General features: G+C 45.4%; 1 protein-coding gene across 1 annotated transcript in view; it reads left to right on the top strand.

Annotated features, from left to right (window-relative positions):
• The window catches only part of CAND2 (cullin associated and neddylation dissociated 2 (putative)), a 45319-nt gene that overhangs the window by 14930 nt on the left and 8681 nt on the right, over positions 1 to 21708 (top strand). The window contains 10 exon segments of the mRNA XM_051982689.1: positions 3953 to 4107; positions 7222 to 7345; positions 7983 to 8239; positions 10107 to 10212; positions 10926 to 11065; positions 13189 to 13481; positions 14735 to 14876; positions 16172 to 17674; positions 18959 to 19054; positions 19636 to 19805. Coding sequence (XP_051838649.1) covers positions 3953 to 4107; positions 7222 to 7345; positions 7983 to 8239; positions 10107 to 10212; positions 10926 to 11065; positions 13189 to 13481; positions 14735 to 14876; positions 16172 to 17674; positions 18959 to 19054; positions 19636 to 19805 — 2986 coding nt within the window.

Raw genomic sequence — 21708 nt, forward strand, 5'->3', positions numbered from 1 at the left:
TCTAGAAATTAATAAATATATTGAACAAAATAGAACCAAGGACAGAACCTTTAGGACACCTTCATCAAAGATCTCCCTCCAAATCTATATTGAATCATTTTCTTTCCTTCCTTCCTTCCTTCCTTCCTTCCTTCCTTCCTTCCTTCCTTCCTTCCTTCCTTCCTTCCTTTGTTTTAATTAAAACTTTTTATTTTCAAAATATATACATAGATAAATTTTCAACATTGACTCTTGCAAAACCTTGTGTTCCAAATTCCCCCCCCTTCCCCCACATCCTCTCCTAGATGGCAAGTAATTCAATCTATGTTAAACATGTTAAAATATATGTTAAATCCAACATATGAATACATTTTTATACAATTATCTTGCTACACAAGAAGAGTCAGATCAAAAAGGTAAAAATGAGAAAGAAAACAAAATGCAAGCGAACAACAAAAAGTGAGAATGTTTTTTTTTTTTTTTTAAATAACTTTTTATTGATAGAACGCATGCCAGGGTAATTTTTTACAGCATTATCCCTTGCACTCACTTCTGTTCCAATTTTTCCCCTCCCTCCCTCCACCCCCTTCCCCAGATGGCAAGCAGTCCTTTACATGTTGAATGGGTTGCAGTATATCCTAGATACAATATATGTGTGCAGAACCGAACAGTTCTCTTGTTGCATAGGGAGAATTGAATTCAGAAGGTAAAAATAACCCGGGAAGAAAAACAAAAATGCAAGCAGTTTATATTCATTTCCCAGTGTTCTTTCTCTGGGTGTAGCTGCTTCTGTCCATCTTTGATCAATTAAGGCTCTCTTTATCGAAGAAGAGTGAGAATGTTATGAGAATGTCAGTTCCCACAGTCCTCTCTCTGGATGTAGATGGCTCTCTTCATCACAAGATCATTGGAACTGGTCTGAATCATCTCATTATTGAAAGGAGCCACGATCATCAGGATTGATCATTGTATGTAAAATAATCTGGTCCTGCTCTTTTCACTCAGCATCAGTTCCTGTAAGTCTCTCCAGACCTCTCTGCAATCATCCTGCTGATTATGTCTTATAGAACAATGATATTCCATAACATTCACATACCATAACTTATTCAGCCATTCTCCAGCTGATGGGCAGCCACTCATTTTCCAGTTCATTGACACTACAAGAAGGGCTGCCACAGACATTTTTGCACATGTGGATCTCTTTCTCTCCTTTATGATCTCTTTAGAGACACTGCTGGATGTACAGTAGCTCTACAAAATGTGCCCAATTGAACCATTTTCTAATCATGGTTTCTTGGGCTTGCTTTCTCAACTAGTTTCTGAATCCACGTGACAGTATCTTCATTCAAATTGTTTTTTTCCATCTCTTCCATTATGTTGTGGCAAATTGCCAAAAGATATGTGGAAATCCAGGTTGTCATTTACAGTATAGAAATTCAATCAAAAATTGCAAATAATTTTAGTCTGATCTGACATGTTCTTGCTCATTTCATGCTGACTCAGAGAGTGATTCCCAGTTTTCTAGTATTCACAGAGCATCCCTTAAATAATCTGTCCTAGAATTTTGATTGAGTAGTTTCTACATGCCAGGCATTGTGGGGATACAAACAAAGGCAAAAATGTAGTCCTACCCTCAAGGAGTTTACATTTTTTTTTGGGGGGGGGGGCGGATTCTAATGGAAGAGATAATAGGTAAACAACTTGGGACCTGCAAGATATATTTAATACAAATGGAATTGATCAAAATGAACCTACATGGATTTAAAGATAACAATTGAGCATCTACAGGCCTATAAGACCTTTCTTGCTTTTCACAGATTATGCTTTTTCTTTTCTTTTTTTTTTTTTTAAGTTATTGAACTTAATTTTTTTTTTTTCAATGAACAAAAAGTTACTTTCTCTTCATGGTTTTTTATTGGTCATTGTCAATTGTTTATTCTTTATTATCTTGGGGTCTAGGTTTTAACTCATAGCCATCTTCAATGATTTCACTGGTTTGGGGCTTCAATTTCCTTTTTGACTTTTGAGTCTAAAGATCCTTCTCCTTAATAGAGAAAACAAGAGGAACCATTGTTGAGTAGTTCTATTTTCTCTTTGTTGTCATTAAGAGTCATAAGATACTAAAATCTTATAAAAATTTAATATCAATAAAACCAAATAAATGTCTTAGTAAATAAGTATTTAAATTAGTTGATTTCTTCGGATCCCAAGATAATAGATTAAGAGTGAAGAGTGAAGAGTGCCCATTTAATCTTTTTCACTTTTAGTTTCTTGTGGTAACAGCTGGTATGTCGATTCTTTTGGGTTTGTTTTTCTTCCTTAGCGTTATTTCTTTAAAATCTTCACAGATTTCTTTGTGTTTCTTGTCCTTAATTGCATTTTTGTGTTCTGTTCTGTTACTAATATACTTTAATTAATTATGTATTACTGTATTTCACTTAATTAATATTGTATTTTACGTAATAATGCTATTTATTTACTGCCACTCTCAATCACTGGACATTTTGACTGCAATAATAATTATTATTTGGTAATAATTTGATAAAAATTTGATTTAATAAATTTGGTAAATTATGAATGTAATAATAATAAGTTTGTTATTACTGCAGGTAATATGTCATGTGTATCTAGTTCACCCAAATAATCCTATATTTCTGCTTACAGCAAAAAAAGGACTCATCACTTATTCAAATAGCTGAAGTCATCCATCAGTTGTCATCACATTTGAAAATCTCTTTTGGGCCTTCATTCATTTTTTCCATCTGACCTACACTCATCAGTAGTAATAGTTTTTAAGTGACTTCATTGGTATAGAGTACTTCTCATGAGAAAGCTCTATTATCTCTATCAGCAATTACATATGCCTAAGACTTGTTTGAAGCATTAATAAGTTAACTGTCTTTGCCTAGAATTTGAACTCAGATCTTCCTGACTTTAAGATTGACTCTATTTTCTGTGCCAGGCCTTTTTTGCAGTCATTAGTAGACTCCAGTAATAATATGACTTCTGCTATGTCCTCCATCATGCTGCTGCTTCTCCTCAGTGTTAGATCTCTATGCCGGTTTCGTTGTTCTGGATAACAGCTGAAGTCATACTAGATGGAATACGTTGCTATCCACTTTGCAGCTGTGCCCTCAGAGATCTTTTCCTCTGACTTGCAACTGAAATCTCTCTTGGTTGTGTGTCCCACATTGCAATGTGAATCCCTGAGGGCAAGGACTATCTTATATTTCAGTACCACGGGACCGATAGCAGAGCAAGTGCTAAGTAAATTTTATTTCACTCATTCTTTTCCAAGAATACTCCACCAGACTTTTGGATCCAATTTGTCCCTTTTGGGTAAGAGGTACCCTCCTAATACCAGATTTTAGTCATGGAGCCCATCCCACAATTCTCAGTGATATCTGTGTGATAAAATTTACATCTCCGTTTTAGGAACTCTGTTAAACCTTATTATTAACCCACAGGTATTTGTATTTCAACCTGAGGCTATAGTTCATATTATCACCATTCTAACAAGTTGTTGTTCATTAAAATCTCCATTTTTTACATCACCCCAGTCTGAAGTGGCCAAATAATTAAACAATAAACACTGATTGAATAGAAAGATAAAAGAATGAGTAGGAATGAAAGATAAAAAAATAGAAAAAAGGATCGAAAAAATGGAAATAAAGTGAGGATAGTAGGGAATGGTGGGCTGGGGACTTCCTGCATTAACTTAGAGGCTACTCATGGATACCATTCCATGGTCTCTTTATTTAATCCCTAAGAGAGTCAGGAAGTTCAGATTTGATCCTAAGAACCTAGCAAAATGGTAGCCTATAGAAAGAGCTCTATCATTCCTGTGAGATCCAGAAATTTCATCTGAATTCTCCTACTTCAGGCTAATTCTGAGGCAGTGGCAGGAGGGGGAGTTTTTGAAGGTGAGCATGTCACTTCAGGTCTAGGACTCTTTTCTCCTTTCTCTTGATAGCCTGGGCCCGCTGGTGGGCAAGGTGAAGGAGTACCAGGTGGAGACCATTGTGGATACCCTCTGCACCAACATGTTGTCTGACAAAGAGCAGCTCCGGGATATATCTGGCATGGGCCTGAAAACTGTCATTTCTGAACTCCCACCTGCATCCACAGGTACTGAACTCTGTACCTCTCTGTAGATAATCTTGGGATTTCTGGGGGAGTGCAAGTTAACCTTCATTGCCTAAATGAGTTCTGTATTCCTAGGATCCTGGATTTAGAACTAGAAGAGATTTTAGAACCAAACCCCTCCTTTTACAGATTGAGAAACTGAGGCACAGAGAGGCTGAGGCTTGGCTAACCGGGTCTCACAACTAGTGATTCTGAGGCAAGATTTGAATTCAGATATTCTTAATCAAACTGTCTCCATCCCTCTGCCTTCTGATAAAGGGCCACACCCAAACTTGCCTAGTTAGTTGGGTGTACCTCCTGTTTATTCAAAATATAGCAGCGGCAACTAGAAGAATAATTTTTCTTTGAAGAGGCTAACCTCAATCCTTCCTAGTCCTTGGCCCTTGTTATGAACAATAACAGTCATAGAAGCAGTTCTATATTTGTTCAGTCATTTTTCACTCCTGTCTGACTCTCTGTGATCCTCATTTGGGGTTTTCTTGTCAGAGACACTGGCGTGATTTGTCATTTTCTTCTGCAGCTCATTTTACAGATGAGGAAACTGAGGCAGATAGTAAGGGTCTGCAGCTAGATTTTGAACGTGGGTCATCCTGATTACCGGCACTCCATTCACTGTATCACTTGGCTATATATTAATTAATTCACCCTCACACTATAACCCCATGAGACAAGTAGAAGGAGAATTGATATTTGCAGGAAACAAAGGCTTGGAGTTTATAATTTGCCTGAGACCATGAAGCAAGTAGATAGCAGAAGTAGAACATAAACCCAAGTGTGCGGCACTTTTTCATTTCAGCTCAGCAGGAAAAGAGCAGTCCCCACCCTCTGTGAGGGGGAAGACTCAATCCATCAAGCCTGGCAATGCAGAAGAGCATTCTCCCAGGGACTCTGGTCTTGCTCAGCCCATTCTGGGAACTCCTGGCGTAGCACCACCTCCAGAAACTAGTTTATTAACAAAACAAGAGAACTTGTCTCGTCACTTTAGACTCCAATGCTCAGTACAGTGTCAGGCACACAGGAGTCATGTAATAGATATTTCTTGATTATTGATATTGATTCTGAACCCTACACAATACCCCTTATCCTCACTACACTCACTAGGTGCAAAATCCCTTTCTCCAAAGACCACGGTGCTTTCCGGCTGTGGGTCAATGGTCCTAAGCAAGTGCCCCTTAAAGTCCTCCTTCAGAGGCACCTGATGCTGGTGACTTCATAAGGGGCTGACTCACAACGGGGTTATCCTGGATTATATCTAGACAGTCTGCTGAGCTGGGTTTTCCCTCATAACTGGGTCATTTCCCAGAAGATAAGGAGGCAGTTCTGATTTATTGCCTATAGATTGTCTATGGTCCCTAGCCAGCTGCCCTGCCCTCCTGGGAGTCAACATTCTTCATTGCCCTTATAATAATCCTGGGGAGAGGAAAGAGATGCAAATAAATAGAGAGCTTGGACATGGAATTCAAATCCTTCCCAGATGCTTACTAGCTGGGCAAGTCACTTAACCTCTCTTTGCCTCCATTTTCTCATCTTTAAAATTCCAGTTCATAGAATTGTTATGAGGATTAAATAAGACAACATAAGTACATGATACATGTATAGATCTCGACTTCTAGATAGATAGATATAGATCTATGTATATAGATACATTTATACTTCATTGTATACCTATATAGATATATACAGTGTATTTATCTTACAAAACTTAATCTAGTATATAAAAACTTTGTTATTATTCAGTCATACCTAATTCTTTTCTATCTGATTTGGGGTTTTCTTAGCAAAGATACTGGAGTGGTTTGTCATTTTCTTCTCCAGCTCATTTGAGAAATGAGAAAAGTGAGGCAAAGAGAGTCAAGTGACTTGCCCACAGCTAGTAAGTGCCTAAGACTGGATTTGAATTTAGGACTTCCTGTCTCCCACCACAGCACTCTATCCACTGAATCACCTAGCTGCCCTATATAAATGGTTATTTATTTGGACATTATTATTATCATCATTTTTATAATTATATAATTAATGATATGGATATTAACATAATATGAACAGTAATATAATTAAATATTAATATAATAATATATTGTTATATTAATAAATTATTATCATATTTCTCATTATTATCATGTCTGGGGCCTCAGGAGAAAAAACTAGTATATTGTAAAGAAAACTGAATGGAGAGTTAAGAGAATCTGGGTTCCACTCTCAGCTCTGCTCTTAGTTCCCCTTTTTTTTTACCCCAGTTTACTCATTTTTAAAGTGAAGGAGTAGAAGCAGATGACCAGCCAGGTCCCTGCTAGTTCTATAACTCATTGATCAGGGAACCCACTGTGATATCACAAAGCCTGGCTCTAGCAGCCCTACGCTTGACACCCATTATGGGGATTTAGGCTGATGGAGGGAAACCTCCTTATCAGACTGGGGCTTTGTTTAGGTTTAGTGCAGCAGCATTTGCAAGGAAGGAAAAATAATTATTAATTGCTTATTATGCTAGGCATTGGGATATAGCTACAAAACAAAAACAGTGTCTTCCCTCATGGAGCTTACATTCTGATGGGAGCCAAGAACACATATTAGAGGCAGGCAGGAGAGCGCAATGGTGAGATCCCAGATCTAGGGCTGTCCTAATCCAGGAATCCCTGAGGCAGACGGCAGGGCCAGAGCCTTCATTCTCCCACTTTCCTGGCTCCGACAGGAAGTCACCCAGTGGCAAAGCAGAGATTTGAACCCTTGGCCTCCAAATTCTGCACGGTTTCCACCACCCCATATTTTCGGATATGGCTTTTCTTTATCAGCCTAAAAGCCGTAACCGGTGTTGGGATGGAGCCATACCACTGAAACCTCAAAAGCCCTAATTGCTGCTATGGTGGAGTTGGACCCAGTGATGACGACTGGGTGGAGGGATGCTGCATGTTGATGACTGAAGATAGTTAGAGGGAAGGGGAGGGGGAAAGAAGCATTTATGAAGCACCTACTATATGCCAGATGCTGCGCAAAGGGCAATATAAATGTGAAGTCAGTCGGTGTGTGTTACAAGTGCTGGAATCAGTGTTCCATCCACCTTTTGGCCTGCTCCCAGTGTTTCTCAACCCCATGTTCCAGGCTCTGCCATGGCAGCCAACGTGTGTAAAAAGATCACCTCCCAGCTCACTGGAGCTATTGGGAAGCAGGAGGACGTGTCTGTGCAGCTGGAGGCTTTGGATATCTTATCAGACATGCTAAGCAGGTAAGGGTCTGGGAAGGAAAGAGGCCTGAAGGTCAGCTGGGTCCGAGAGGGGGCACGAGCCCCAGGGGGCACATTTTTGTAGAATTTTGGACTTTTCAAAATGTATTTTTATTCATGATCTCATTTAATCCTTACCACATTCCTTGATGGGAAGCAGTGCAGAAATTTCATAAATGAGGAAGGTGAAGTTCACAGAGTGATAATGACTTGTATAATGTTACTTGTATAATATCCTTTCTCAATCTACGTACCAGAGTCCTACTGAGAATGAATGAGGTTAGATCAATCCACTGTGATCTTAATGCCCTCAACGCTCATCTGGCCATTGTGGGCTGGTGTGGGGCGTGGGCTGATAGGACTGGAGAAACTGAGTCCAAGACCAGAGTCTGATACATGCTATAGTTCACTTCTTTTTTGTTGTTGTTTTCCTCTTGTGGTTTTTCCCTTTTGTTCTGATTTTTTTCTCCCAACATGATTTCTAAAGAAATATATTTAAATTATTTTTAAATTTTATTTTAAAAAATTAATGTATAACCAGAAAAAAAAAGAAACAGTAAAAAAAAAAAAAAAAAAAAAGGAGGAAAAGCCCCAGAGATTGGAGTCTGACACCATTGCCCTCCTCTTTATTTGGCCACAGATTAGGTGGGGCTCTCTTCTCTTTCCATTCCTCCATCCTGCACTGCCTGGTCCCACAGCTCACCAGCCCCCGCCTGGCAGTGCGCAAGCGGGCCATTGTTGCCCTGAGCCACCTGGTCATGACCTGCAGCACCAACCTGTTCTCGGAGCTCATAGAACAGCTGTTGACCGAGCTGGAGGGAGATGCGTCCACCTCCACCACCCGTACCTACGTCCAGTGTATTGGAGGCATCAGCAGGCAGGCGGGCCATCGTGTTGGTATGGTGGGGCTTCCAGCATTTGCGGGGAGGGTGGGTAAGGGAGAGGGCTTGAGTGAGGAAGGGGGGCAGGTGATACCTTTTTTCCCAGGTGGGCAATTCCCAGGGTAAAAATTCAGCCAAGCTGAGCCAAAAGGAAGGATGTGGCTCCCATGAGCCCAAAATGTGAACTCAGGAAAAACAGCTGAGGGCTGCATCTTTTCCCCCTCTAATGAATAGCTCCATTTATTCTGCAAACAAGCATTATGGAAACTGTAGCTTATTTTGCACAAAACTACAACTTTGTGGAAAATATCTACAGCCAAGATTTAAAACAAACACAAATAAAATCCCTGCAAAGTGTCTCAATAAGGAATTGAGATAATGGCAAATAGTAACTTGTTTCCTGGTACTGCTGTTACAATTAGCAAAGCTGTCAAACATTGGGAAAACTACAAGGAAGAACATTTTAAGACCGTGCTGCTTAAGAGGGGAACAGCTGGCCTATTTAAGACATAGACTAACTCCTTATTATCCATGATTCTAAGAAAGAAGCTGGTGCAGCATTCTGTAAGATGCCTGAGCCCCCTGGTCAGGTTTTCCTATATTGGGGGCTACTTCTGAATCTCCAAATGAAAGCACTTTCAAGTGCTCCCAGCCTCTGGGAGTGATCGACCTAGAATAAGGGGACTAATGTAAGCTGAGTAGGAAGAGACATAAGTGTCAAGGTTAGGAACAAAAGGCTAAGGGTGGAAGCCAGCTGTTAAAGGTGTGGAAAGAGATCTAGGGGATGCTCCCAGAATGAGGGGGATGTATTATCAGGCCTGGTTGTTGTACTCTGTAAATGTATCTCTGCTCTGAGGGCTGCCAAGAGCACAGATAGAAACTGGACTTGAGAGCAGAAGGGAGGGGGAACATTGTTTCCCTGAGGCAGGAGTCCCTTGGCTCTCTGTCCTCAAGACTACAAACCAGTCATTGCATCTTTTAAAAAAAATTAATCTTTATTGATAACCTTTGGTTTTATTGTTTTATATTTATATTTTGTTTATATATATATATAGTTTTATATTTAACTGATTATATTCCTCTCCCTGCTCCTTCCCAGAGATCTCTCCCTCATAGTAAATATGAAGAAAGAAAAAAGAAAAAGCTTTTTCAAAAAATTAAAACTACTTTTAAAAAATCTGCTATTGTATATCACATTCTCACTGGTTGTGCCCTGCTTGTACAAAGGATCATGGAAGAAAAGGAAGGTGTCTTCCTGTATCTCTTCTTTAGCCATCAATTTCATTGCTTTGTTCTTTTCCATTCTTGTTGCTATAATCTTTGGAACATATATTGATCTACTGATCCATAGTATTGTTTTCCTGGGCTTGGTTCCTTCCCTTTTAGTCTCTTCATTAGAGTAGCGGAATCTTTTTTTCCCCAAGAGACAAAGATTTTTATTATGCTAGAAACAGTAGGCAAAATCTATAAAGGGTTTTTTTTTGGGGGGGGGGTTTTCTGGTTTTTTTTTTTTTTTAGCAAGAAAAGGACTCCCATCATTTAGGAGGAAGAGGGCATTAATGCATGGCAAGTGGGGGAATTATTGGACTAACCCAAAAAGAAATTTAGTGAGTCATTGAATCTTGCAGAACAAAGTTCCTAGCCCAAGCCCTTGTCATTACTCTCCTTGGGAATGGAAGGAAAAGGATTGGGGGCTTTAAGGGTCTGCCCTGAAGTGAACCTAGACTTATTATAATGTACTCATCAGAGTCCTAGGATTCCTGGGATGGAGCAGGCCAGGTTTGGGGGGAAACTGAGGACTGGGCCATGGCCTGTTGCCACCAGGAAGCATGTTCTGTTAGGTGGGACTCAGCCCAGGAGTGTCTTGTCCTTTCATCCTGCAGGTCCTCACCTACCAAGGATCGTGCCTTTAGTGGTAAAGTTTTGTGCAGTGGAGGATGATGAGCTACGAGAGTACTGCTTCCAAGCCTTTGAGTCCTTTGTGAGGAGGTGATGTGATTTAGTCTCTGGCAGCAGGCAGGGCTGCAGAGAGAGGCAGGGCTGGGGGAGGGGAGGGCAGGTAGAGGAAATAGGGTTAAGGGGAAGAGAAGAGTTAGATTGAAGTTGAGATAGTCCTGAGCACACCCACTGAAGCCATTTTTTCTGGCCTTCTGGAAACATTCTTCTTCCCTCAGTGACTCTCCCCTCCCTAGTAGTATTTAAGTCAAATTTAGCTATAAATAATAAACAAAAATCATAGAACCCTAGAATCTCAATGAAAAGGGTCTTCATAATGAAATAGTCTAATAAGAAGCATTTATTAGGCACCTACCATGTGCTAGATCCTGAGCATACAGAGACATAAAGGAAACAACCCCTGCCGTCACAGAGCTTAACATTTGATTGATCCAGCCCATTTAGGTACACTTTGAATCCCTTCTATGAAACTGTAAGCATTTTAGGAGCCAAGGCTGTTTTTGTCCCTCTCTGACTATCAGTATACAGTAAGCTTGAGATGAATTTTTTTTTTAATTGAATTGACTTAGAATCCAAAGGTTCAATAACTAGTTGGTGGAAAAAGTGATAACATTTCCTCTCTCTCTATATATATATGCAAGATCTAAAAGGGAGACAAGGAAAATGTGATGGAGATTATCCTAAAGGGGAGTTGGGTCCTGGGTTCAAAGTAGATTTTAATTCTGCTTTTTCCACCCAATGTTCAGGTGTCCCAAGGAGATGGCATCCTATATTCCCAGTGTGACTAACCTCTGCCTGAAGTACCTGACCCATGACCCTAACTACAACTATGACAGTGATGAGGATGAGATGATGGAGACAGAAGATGGAGATGATGAAGAACAAGGTAGCTGTGGCCATTAAGATGGGCCATAGATATATGGCAGGCTGGTCCTCTTGCCTCCATCAGACCAAGGCTTAGATCTTCCATCAGACCAAGATGTAGATCATCAGAAAAAGGTCTAGATCCTCCATCACACCAAAGTGTAGATCTTCCATAGGTCAAGGTCTAGATGATCCATCAGAACAAGGTCTAAAATCCTTCATCAAAACAAGTTCTAGATCCCCCATCAGACCAAGGTGGAAATCATCCATCAGACCAAGTCTGGATGCTCCTATCAGACCAAGTTCTAGATTCTCTGTCAGACCAAAGTCTAGTTCTTCGATCAGAACAAGTTTCTAGATTCTCCATCAGATGAAGGTCTAAATCATCCATCGGACCAAAGTCTAGATCCTCCATCATACCAAGGTCTAGATCTTCCATCAGACCAAGTTCTAGATCCTCCATCAAAACAAGTTCTAGATCCTCCATCAGACCAAAGTCTAGTTCTTCCATCAGACCAAGGTCTAGATCCTCAGGTCTAGATGCTCCCATCAGACCAAGGTCTAGATCCTCCTGTCGGACCAAAGTTTAGATGCTTCATCAGACCAAGGTCAGGATCCTCTGTCAGACCAATGTCTAGATCTTCTGTCAGACCAAGGTCTAGATGCTCCATCAGACCAAAGGGCAGATCCTCACTGGACCAAGGTCTACATCCTCCATCAGAACAATTTGTGGATCCTTTATCAGACCAAGGTCTAGTTCATCCATCAGAAAAAGGTCCAGGTTCTCTGTCAAACCACGATTTAGATCTTCTATTAGACCAAGGTCTAGATCCTCCATTAGACCAAGGCCTAGATCCTCTGTCAGATCAAGATCTAGATCTTCCATTAGACCAAGTTCTAGATCCTCCATCAGACCAAGTTCTAGTTCTTCCATCAGACCAAGGTCTACATTCTCTGTCAAACCAAAGTTTAGATCCTCTGTCAGACCAAACTCTAGATCTTCTATCAGACCAAGGTCTACATTCTCTGTCAAACCAAAGTTTAGATCCTCTGTCAGACCAAACTCTAGATCTTCTATCAGACCAAGGTCTACATTCTCTGTCAAACCAAAGTTTAGATCCTCTGTCAGACCAAGCTCTAGATCTTCCATCAGACTAAGGTCTAGATACTCCCATCAGACTAAGGTCTAGATCCTCCATCAGACCAAAGTGTAGATCTTCCATCAAACAAAGGTCTATATCCTCTGTCAGACCAAGGTCTCAGAGTAGGATCTAGATCTTCTATCAGACCAAGATGTAGATCCTTCACCAGATCAAGGTCTAGTTATTCAGTCAGAACAAGTTCTAGATTTTCCATCAGACCATGATCTGGCATCAAGATCTAGAAGCTTCCATCAGATGAAGGTCTAGATCCACCATCAGACCAAAGTGTATATCCTCCATCAGAACAAATTGTAGATCCTACATCAGTCCAAAATGTAGATGCTCCATCAGACCAAGGTCTAGATCTCCATCACACCAAAGTGTATATCTTCTATCAGACCAAGGTGTAGACCCTTCACCAGACCAAAGTCTAGATAGTCAGAACAAGTTCTATATTTTCTGTCAGACCAAGATCTAGCATCAAGATGTAGAATCTCCCATCAGATGAAGGTCTAGATCCTCCATCAGACCAAGGTCTAAATCCTCTGTCAGAACAAGGTATAGATGGTCCCATCACAGCATGGTCTAGATTCTCTGTGAGACCATGGTCTAGATCCTCCATCAGACCAAAGTGTAGATCTTCTATCAGACCAAGGTGAAGATCCTTCACCAGACCAAAGTGTAGTTCGAGTCAGAACAAGTTCTAGATCCTCCATTAGACTAATGTCTAGATCCCCCATCAGTCTAGAGTGTAGATGTTCCATCAGACCAGGGTCTAGAGCCTATGTCAGACCAAGTTCTAGATCCTCCATCAGTCCAAGGTCTAGTTCTTCCATCAGAACAAGGTCTAGATCCTCCCATCAGACTAAGGTCTAGATCTTTCACTGGTTCCCATCATCCTTAATAAGTAGCCTGTATAGAAAGCTTTAAGGCAGTGTTTTGACTACTCCCAGGATAATGTGCTGTTAACCCCATGCAATCCCTTTTGATTGTCCATCCCTAGAAAGTGATGACGAGTACAGTGACGACGATGACATGAGCTGGAAGGTCCGGAGGGCCGCGGCCAAGTGTGTGGCCGCCATCATTAGCACCCGGCACGATCTGCTGCAGGATTTCTACCAGGTCCTCTCTCCGGTGCTCATCAGCAGGTTCAAGGAGCGGGAGGAAAATGTCAAGGCCGACATCTTCGGGGCCTACATCTCGCTGCTGAGACAGACGCATCCCGCACAGAGCTGGCTCCGGACCTCGGAGGTGGCCGGCAAGGAGAACATTCCCCTCACCATGCTGCAGAATCAGGTGAGGAACCCGAGTCTGGGCAATGGGAGCAGTAGGGACGTGTTTTCTGGAGGGACCTCAGGATTGTGGTGCTCTTTTGGGGAGTAGTGTACTGACTGGGGGCAGGAGGATGGGCACAGTGGGGCTGGGAAGGATCTCATCTCTCCACTTTCGTGCACGAGGGGCATTCCCTTCCCTTACTCCCCACCCCTCCAGCTCTCTGCAGGAACACTGAGATAGCTTGGGAGACGCTCCCAAAAACTTCCCTCCTGACTGATGAGTTAATTCTTTTGGGGGCTCTTGGACAGAATGTTGTTTTCAGGGTCAGAAACCAACCTCTGTCGTCCCACATTGTGCGAGCTCAAATTCTTTCCCTTCTCAGTCTGTTTCTTCATCTGTAAAATAAAGGCATTAGACCTGATGCTCTCTTACGATGTTTTCCATATGACTCTGAGCAGCATAGAGGAAGAGATGTCGGCAGGGCTTTCCTCCCTCAATTCTGTCTTCTTTGATTTAATATTCAGCTACTGGACAGCTGCAGTGCTGGATTGCTGGGTCTGCATTCAGGAAAATTTGCATTTAAGTCCAGGCTCAATCACTTATTAGCTGTGTGATTCTGGGCAAGTCATGTTAGCCTCAGTTTCCTGATCTATAAAATGAACTGGTAAACCAGGAAAACCTCAAATAGAATCACAAAGACTCAGATGTGAATGAAATGACTGAACAACAAATTAATAATTTCATCATTAAATTTTAGTTAAATTTAAAAATTTACAATTCTCCCTTAAATCTGGGAAATCTTAATTCCCAGATGGCTTATGGTCCCAGAGGAATCGATGAGTTGGGATGGCGTTGTATGAACCTTCTTCATTCTTCCTTCACTGGCTGAATCCTTGTTATTCTTAGGGGTGGGATAGAATGAGGAATTGGGGTTTGGAGTCCCGAGAGACTGGATTCAAATCCCAAGTCTGCTTCTAGCTACTCAGACAGATCTTTGTTGGGCGTCTCTGTGATCAGCAAAATGAGGAAACTGGACCAGAAGGCCCCTGGGGTCCCAGGTAGCGCCAGATCTGTGATCCTGGGAGAGGGAACAGAAGGATCAGGTCCACCCTAGGGCCAGCCAGCCGCAGACCAGGGAAGCCTTTGTGAGCTTAAAGGACAATGGGGACAGATGAGGAGCTAGAGGTGGGCCGTAATCTACCCGCGGCCCCCCCAGAGCTTCTCGGGAGGAGGGGGTCTTCTGCTTGGTCAGTGATGCCTCAGATGCCTTCCAGGTGCCCCATATTGTCAAGGCTCTGCAGAGACAGCTCAAGGACCGGAGCATCAAGTCTCGCCAGGGCTGCTTTAGCGTCCTCACCGAACTTGCTGGAGTCTTGCCGGGGAGCCTGGCCGAGCATATTCCTGCCTTGGTGCCAGGTAACCTGGGCTGGGAGGGGAGGGTGGGGCCGGGGCTGGGTGTAGCCTCCTCCTCACGGGGAGTCTGGGAAAGCTCCTGCACAGCCTCAGATCCGCTCCCGCCAGGCCTGGTGAGGATCACAGCTCGGGGCTGGAGTCTGGAGACCCGCGATCCGAGCTCGGGGGCCTTGGCCAGAGCAGTGAACCCTTCGGGACCTTGGGAAATCAGAGAGTCACAGCAGCTCAGGCTAGGGCCAGAGCCACCCCCGCCCCTATGCATACAAACGCCTTCTTGGCTTGGGGGCTGTGACACGGTGGGTGAGATTTGGCTCATGGGCTGTGATGTGCTGAGATCTAGACTAAGTCCCTCCCATCTCGTCTGCGATCACTTTAACCCCATCCCATCCCCAGTCTGATTATGGACGGGTCCCTCCAGCTCCTCCTGGATCCCCTAGCTCCTCCTCCTCTTCCCAGTGTGCTGGTACCTTCCCTGGAGCACTTGGCCCTCTGCGCCCCGGGAACTGCCTGAATCCCCCAGAACTCTGCCCATGCCCCTTTCTCCCCCCTCTGCCTCCTTTCCCAACTCACCCACTGAGGAGGAAGACAGTGAGCAGCAGTAACCCGGGGTGCCTCGGTCTGTTCTCGAGCTCTTCATGAATGCTGCATTAGCTTCCCGGCCCCCCCAGGAAGGAGGGGGCTACCACCCATCCAGGGGTCCCCTGTAGCCCCCTGCCCCCGGGTGTCACCGGTCAGCTATAGGGCAGTCAGTGGCAACTTCCGGGGGCTGGCCCGGCGGTTTTCCATTTGCTGAGGCAATCCGTAGTTTATTGCACAAAACCTCGCACCGGGGCCTCGGGAAATGTGAGGAACAAATGAGTCTAAGTGCTCGTCCTTTGTGGATTTTAGCGTCTCCGCTAGAAGGGGACGTCAGGAGAAGGAGGAAGGGGCTTCTCTGTTCTTCTTGTCCTGTAACTGTTTGGGGACCCCTTTAATAAAGCTGTATTTGGGGTTGAGAGGACCGGAGTTCCAATCCAGTCACTGCGCTGCTCTGGACCTTCGGCTCCTCGTCGGTTAGACCTGGGAGGGCCCATCGCTCCAGCTCTAATCCAGGGTCTTGCAGAACCCAACTTTTCCAGGCTGCTGGCTGTGAATCCCAGGGGCTTGGATGAAAGTGTGGGTGGTACAGAGACCCCCCCACTGCGTCACTCAGACAATCCCTGTGCACGGGTTAGTCCCCCGGGGCACGGAGGATGCGCTGAGTCCGGGGCTGGGGCCGGACCGCTAACGCCCCGTGTCCGCCTCCTTTTTGGCCGCAGGCATCATCTTCTCCCTGACAGACAGGACCAGCTCGTCCAACATGCGCATCGACACTCTGGCCTTCCTGCACGTGCTCCTGGGCACCCACCCCGCGGAGGCCTTCCACACCCACCTGCCGGCGCTGCTGCCGCCCGTGGTGGCCTGCGTGTCCGACCCCTTCTACAAGATCACCTCGGAGGCCCTGCTGGTGACCCAGCAGCTGGTGAAGGTCCTGCGGCCCCTGGACCGGCCCCTGACCTTGGACCCCCAGCCCTACGTCCGGGAGATATTCGCCGCCACCCTCGCGAGGCTGAAGGCGGCCGACCTGGACCAGGAGGTGAAGGAGCGCGCCATCGCCTGCATGGGCCACATCCTGGCGCACCTGAGGGACTGGCTGGGCGCCGAGCTGAAGCCCACCCTGCTCATCTTCCTGGAGCGGCTGAAGAACGAGATCACCCGGCTGCCCACGGTCAAGGCGCTGACCCTGGTGGCGGGGTCCCCGCTGCGCGTCGACCTGCAGCCCATCCTCGACGACGCGCTGCCCATCCTGGCCTCCTTCCTGCGCAAGAACCAGCGGGCCCTGAAGCTGGCCACGCTGGCGGCCCTGGACGTGCTCGCGCGCAACTACCGCACGGCGCTGCCCCCGGCCACCATCGAGGCCGTGCTGGCGGAGCTGCCCCCGCTCATCGGGGAGAACGACATGCACGTGGCGCAGGTCGCCGTGGGCTTCCTCACCACCCTGGCCCAGGCGCACCCCGCCTCCCTGGCCAAGGCCAGCGGCCCCGTGCTCGCCGAGGTCCTGCAGCTGGTGTACTCGCCGCTGCTGCAGGCCGGCGCGCTGGCCGCCATCACGGGCTTCTTCCAGGCCCTGATGGGCACGCAGGCCCCCCGCCTGGGCTACGGCGAGCTGAAGAAGCAGCTCACGGGCCCCGTCTACGGCGCGGGCCCGAGCTCGCCCCCCCTGCACAAGCAGGCCCACCACTCGGTGGCCAAGTGCCTGGCGGCCCTGGCGGGCGCCTGTCCCCAGGAGGCGGCCGGCACCGTGGGCCAGTTCCTCCGGGACGCCCAGTCGCCCCGCTCCGGCGCGGGGGTCAAGGTTCTGGCCTTCCTGGCCCTGGCCGAGATGGGCCACGTGGTGGCCGGGATGGGCCCCCAGCGGGAGGTGAAAACGGTGCTCCTGGAGGCTTTCTCGTCGCCCTGCGAGGAGGTGAGGTCGGCGGCCTCCTACGCGCTGGGCTGCGTGGGCGCCCGCAACCTCCCCGAGTACCTGCCCTTCCTGCTCGGGGAGATCGGGGCGCAGCCCAAGAGGCAGTACCTGCTGCTGCACTCGCTGAAGGAGACCATCGGGGCGGCCCCGGCAGAGGCCCTCAAGCCCTACGTGGACGACATCTGGGCCCTGCTCTTCAGGCACTGCGAGTGCACCGAGGAAGGGACGCGCAACGTGGTGGCCGAGTGCCTGGGCAAGCTGGCCCTGGTGAACCCCGCCCAGCTGCTGGCCCAGCTGCAGAAGCAGCTCCTCGCAGGTAAAGGGGGCACAGGGCTGGGAGTCTGCGTCAGGTGGGGTCAGAGGGACCTTCGGGTCCTTCCCCCGAAAGAGCCTCGTGGTTCTTCTCATCCAGGAAAGGAAAAGGGGGAAGCGAGTCAGCTCTCAGGTATCCACGTGGGGTCTCATTCGTAAGGGCCCATGGCGGCTTCTTTCCAGCCCTCTGGGGAAAAATTCAGCAAAACCGAGCAGCACAGAGTGCCCCGACCGTATGTGCAGTATTTTATGCCCACGCTCCCCCGTCTTTGCAGAGATCGCGGGCTGCCTGCAGAATCCAGCCTCATTTGGACAATGTCACGTAAACTCTGCCTCGGTTTCCTCACCTGTAAACTGGGCTCAGATAGCACTTGGCTCCCAAGGTGGCTGGGAATGACAATGTCACTTAAACCCCGTCTCCCTCAGTTTCCTCAATTGTAAACTAGGAATCAAATAGCACTTGGCTCCCAAAGTTGTGAAAATCAGATGAGAATATCTGAAAGCTTTTTGCATCCCTCAGAGCACTATATAAACGCTGCTTATTGTTCTTAATGATGATATTTCTCTCGCACTCTGTGATTGCCAAACCCTTTTCTGCTCAGTAAGCCTAGGATATGGATAATGCAGTGATTTTTGTCCCCCAAAACATGACTGTCCTTTGGGTCCAGACCTGTTTTCACTATGAGTGTAGGGAACCCTCTACTCGAACCCCGAAACAGATCAGTCCCTGTTCTGTGACTCTCGTCTTGGAGAATCACCGGAGCTCTGGGAGGTGCGATCTGCCCAGGCCCACGGCCTGCATGTGTGAGAAGCAGGGCTTCCCCTCAGGGCCAGCCCTCTGTGGTCCCCACCAGGTAACTGAGGCTCGTGCCTGGACCCTGAGCCTGGAAGCTAGCCGGGTTTAGAGGCAGAATGTTCTTTATCTTGGAGCACACTGCCAAAATCATCATGGTCAGGGGACCCCATTTACCTCCCACTCAATCAGAGGAGGGGTAGAATGTATGCTGTGTCTCATCCCTTTGGTTCCCATTCCTCTGGGGAGATGATTGAGAGCTGGCTATCAGGAGAGTCCTTTCCCATACATTTTCCCCATCTCTTGAAAAGGCCAGAGCTGCTCCAGATCTGAAGGAGAGCCAGGAGTGAGATCTCCCTGTGGGATGAGGGGTGGGGGGGAGAGCCATGGAGGCAAAGGGGAAGGAGTCAGGGAGCCCCATCCCTGGCACCAAGGCTGTTATCCTGAATTGGCCCCTGGTCCCCGTGGGTCATGCTTTGTTCTGGGTCCCACCAGGTTCACCACACGCCCGGAGTACCGTCGTCACTGCCATTAAATTCACCATCTCGGACCAGCCCCAGCCTGTCGACGTCCTCCTGAAGGACTGCATCGGTGAGTCCGGAGCCCTGGACTTTTGGTTACTTGGCAAGACTTTTACTGCCCAAAACAAAAGGAGGAAAGGGCAGAGCCACCCCAACAATGATTGAGGCCCCAAATCCAAAGGGGCTCCGTGCTAAGAGAGGCTGCGGAATGAAGTGTTAGCAACAGGGATGTTCTTAGTGTTTGCTCCCTTCTCAGACTGTTAGATCTGTTCTGATGTGTTGAAATGTAGTAAAATGTAAGCTACTTGAGGGAAAGGAAGGGAAAAGAAGGGTATTATATCTATGTTATTGTATCCCTGGTAGTTTAGCACAGTGTTTTGTACATAGTAGATGCTTAATAAATGTATATTCATATTGGATTAGATTGATCTGTATAATGGGTATAATAACTCTTGCCCTGTTTCCCTTGTGGAAGATTTTGAGATGATGGACTCAAAGTCCTTTGGAAATGAAGACTCTTCCACACATATATGGGAACAAAAATGAATGAGGTGTATGTATGTGTGTGTGTGTGTGTGTGTGTGTGTGTGTGTGTGTGTGTGTGTGAGATTTTCATTTTCTTTTACTAACCCTTCCCTTCCCACCTTTCAGGAGATTTCTTAAAGACTCTTCAGGACTCAGACCTCAATGTCCGAAGAGTGGCTCTGGCCTTGTTCAACTCTGCTGCTCACAATAAGCCCTCCCTCATCAGGGACTTTCTGGACAACACACTTCCCCATTTGTACAATGAGACCAAGGTCCGAAAGGAGCTCATCCGAGAAGTAAGCAGGCGGGGGAAGGTGGGGCGGGTTACATCGAGAGAGGGACAGGCCACACTGGGTCCTCACCAGCTAGGCCAGTGAGAATAATTGCAAAGCTAATTTACTGCCAAATACAACTCCCATTTCTAACAATTTCTCCCAGGTTACTTACTGAGTAAGAGAAGAATTTGGAATCAGGAAGATCTAACCTCAGACACTCAGTAGCTGTGTGACCTTGAACCTTTAACCTCTTAAGTCCTAATTCATCTGTGAAATGAGGATATTAATAGTCCCTATTTTTTTAAACTATGAATTAAAAACTTTTAATGACTTTTAGTAATCATAACAACATCTCTATGTATTTTTAAAATGATAATACATGCATGCTTTAGTTTAAAAAAAAAAAAAAGCGATATTGAATAGCCTCTACCTTCCAAGGGTTGTTGTGAGGATTAAGTAAGATACTATTTGTAAAGTACCATGTAAATGCTGCAAGCTGCCACTTAACTCTATGGTAGAAATCCAAGAGATCTCTAGATATACCCTGGTTGAACCACAGCCTAAGTTCTTTGTTTACTTTTATATGCCAGATTTCAAGAAGGTAATTGATAAGCTCAGGTATGTCCAGGAGAGGAAGAAAATGGTGGAAAGAATAGAGGCAATGCATTTAGTCAAGTATTAGGTGAAGAAATCAATTGTATTTATTTTTGAAAAGAGAAACCTTAGGGATCAGTCACTAAACATTCATTAAATGCCAGCTGTGTGCCAGGTACTATGCAAGCACTGGAGATACAAAGAAAAGGAGAAAGAGGAGAGTGGATCTTCAAGTATTTAAAGGGCTCTCAAGTTGCAGTGGGATCAGGCTTGTTTTACTGGAACTTTGAGGAGGCGTTCTGGGTGGAACTGATGTGGAAAAGTGATTTCAGACAAGAAAAGCTTCCTGACAACAACTGTTTCCAAATTGGGATACTTTGAAAGGTAGTAAGTTCAGGGCTGGAGTCAAGATGTGGAGTAGAGACAACAACTCAGTTTAACTCTCCTAACATTCTCCTCTAAACAACTTTAAAATTATACCTCAAATCAGATTCTGGGGCAGCAGAGCCAAAGGTCACAGTGAGATATTTTTCAGCCTAAGAAAACTTAGAAGGTTAGAAGTCGAGGTCTGTGATTGAGGTGGAGGCCAGCCTGGAGCAAATGCAAGGGTAGCAACAGTGGTGAGCCTTAGAGGCAGCAGCAACAGCAATTTTGAGCAGAAGAGAGCAATGCAGGAAATCAGGGGCCCCTCCTAGGTAAAAACCAGGGAGAACAGTGACCATACCTCTCCCTTGTATAACTCTACCTTGGAAGCACTGATCCCCCAGAACTGTCTTTGAAAACAGCAGTTCCAAAAAGACTGGTGCTTGGGACAATGTCTCCCTATCCCCAGATGAGCAGAATACACTTTACCATACAGTTCAAAATTAATAAATAAGACTGGAAAAATGAGCAAACAACAAAAAAATAGAACCTGATTATTAAAAAGCTACTTTGGTGACAGGGAAGATCAAGATACAAATCCAGAAGTAGGCAATTATGTGGAAAGAGCTACAAACAAAGGCTTAAAGGGGGATAAAATGTAAATTGGACAAAAGCTCAATTAGAATTTCTTAGAGAGCTAGAAGAGCCACCAAAATTTTTTTTGATGTAAAAATCAATGGTAGAAAAAATTGGGAGAAGAAATGAGAGTGATACAAGAAAAGTATGAAGAAAATAGTTTAGTAAAAGAGGCACACACATAAAAAAAGTACTGAAGGAAATTACACTAAAAAAAAAAAAAAAAAACCAGAATTGGCCTAATGATAAAATAGGCACAAAAATTCAATTTAACAACTTAAAAGCAAAACTGGCAGAAGGAGATACAAAAGTTCATTGAATTTTAAAAATT

The sequence above is a fragment of the Antechinus flavipes genome, chromosome 1 (assembly GCF_016432865.1).
Source record: "Antechinus flavipes isolate AdamAnt ecotype Samford, QLD, Australia chromosome 1, AdamAnt_v2, whole genome shotgun sequence".
NCBI classification, from domain to species: Eukaryota; Metazoa; Chordata; class Mammalia; order Dasyuromorphia; family Dasyuridae; genus Antechinus; species Antechinus flavipes.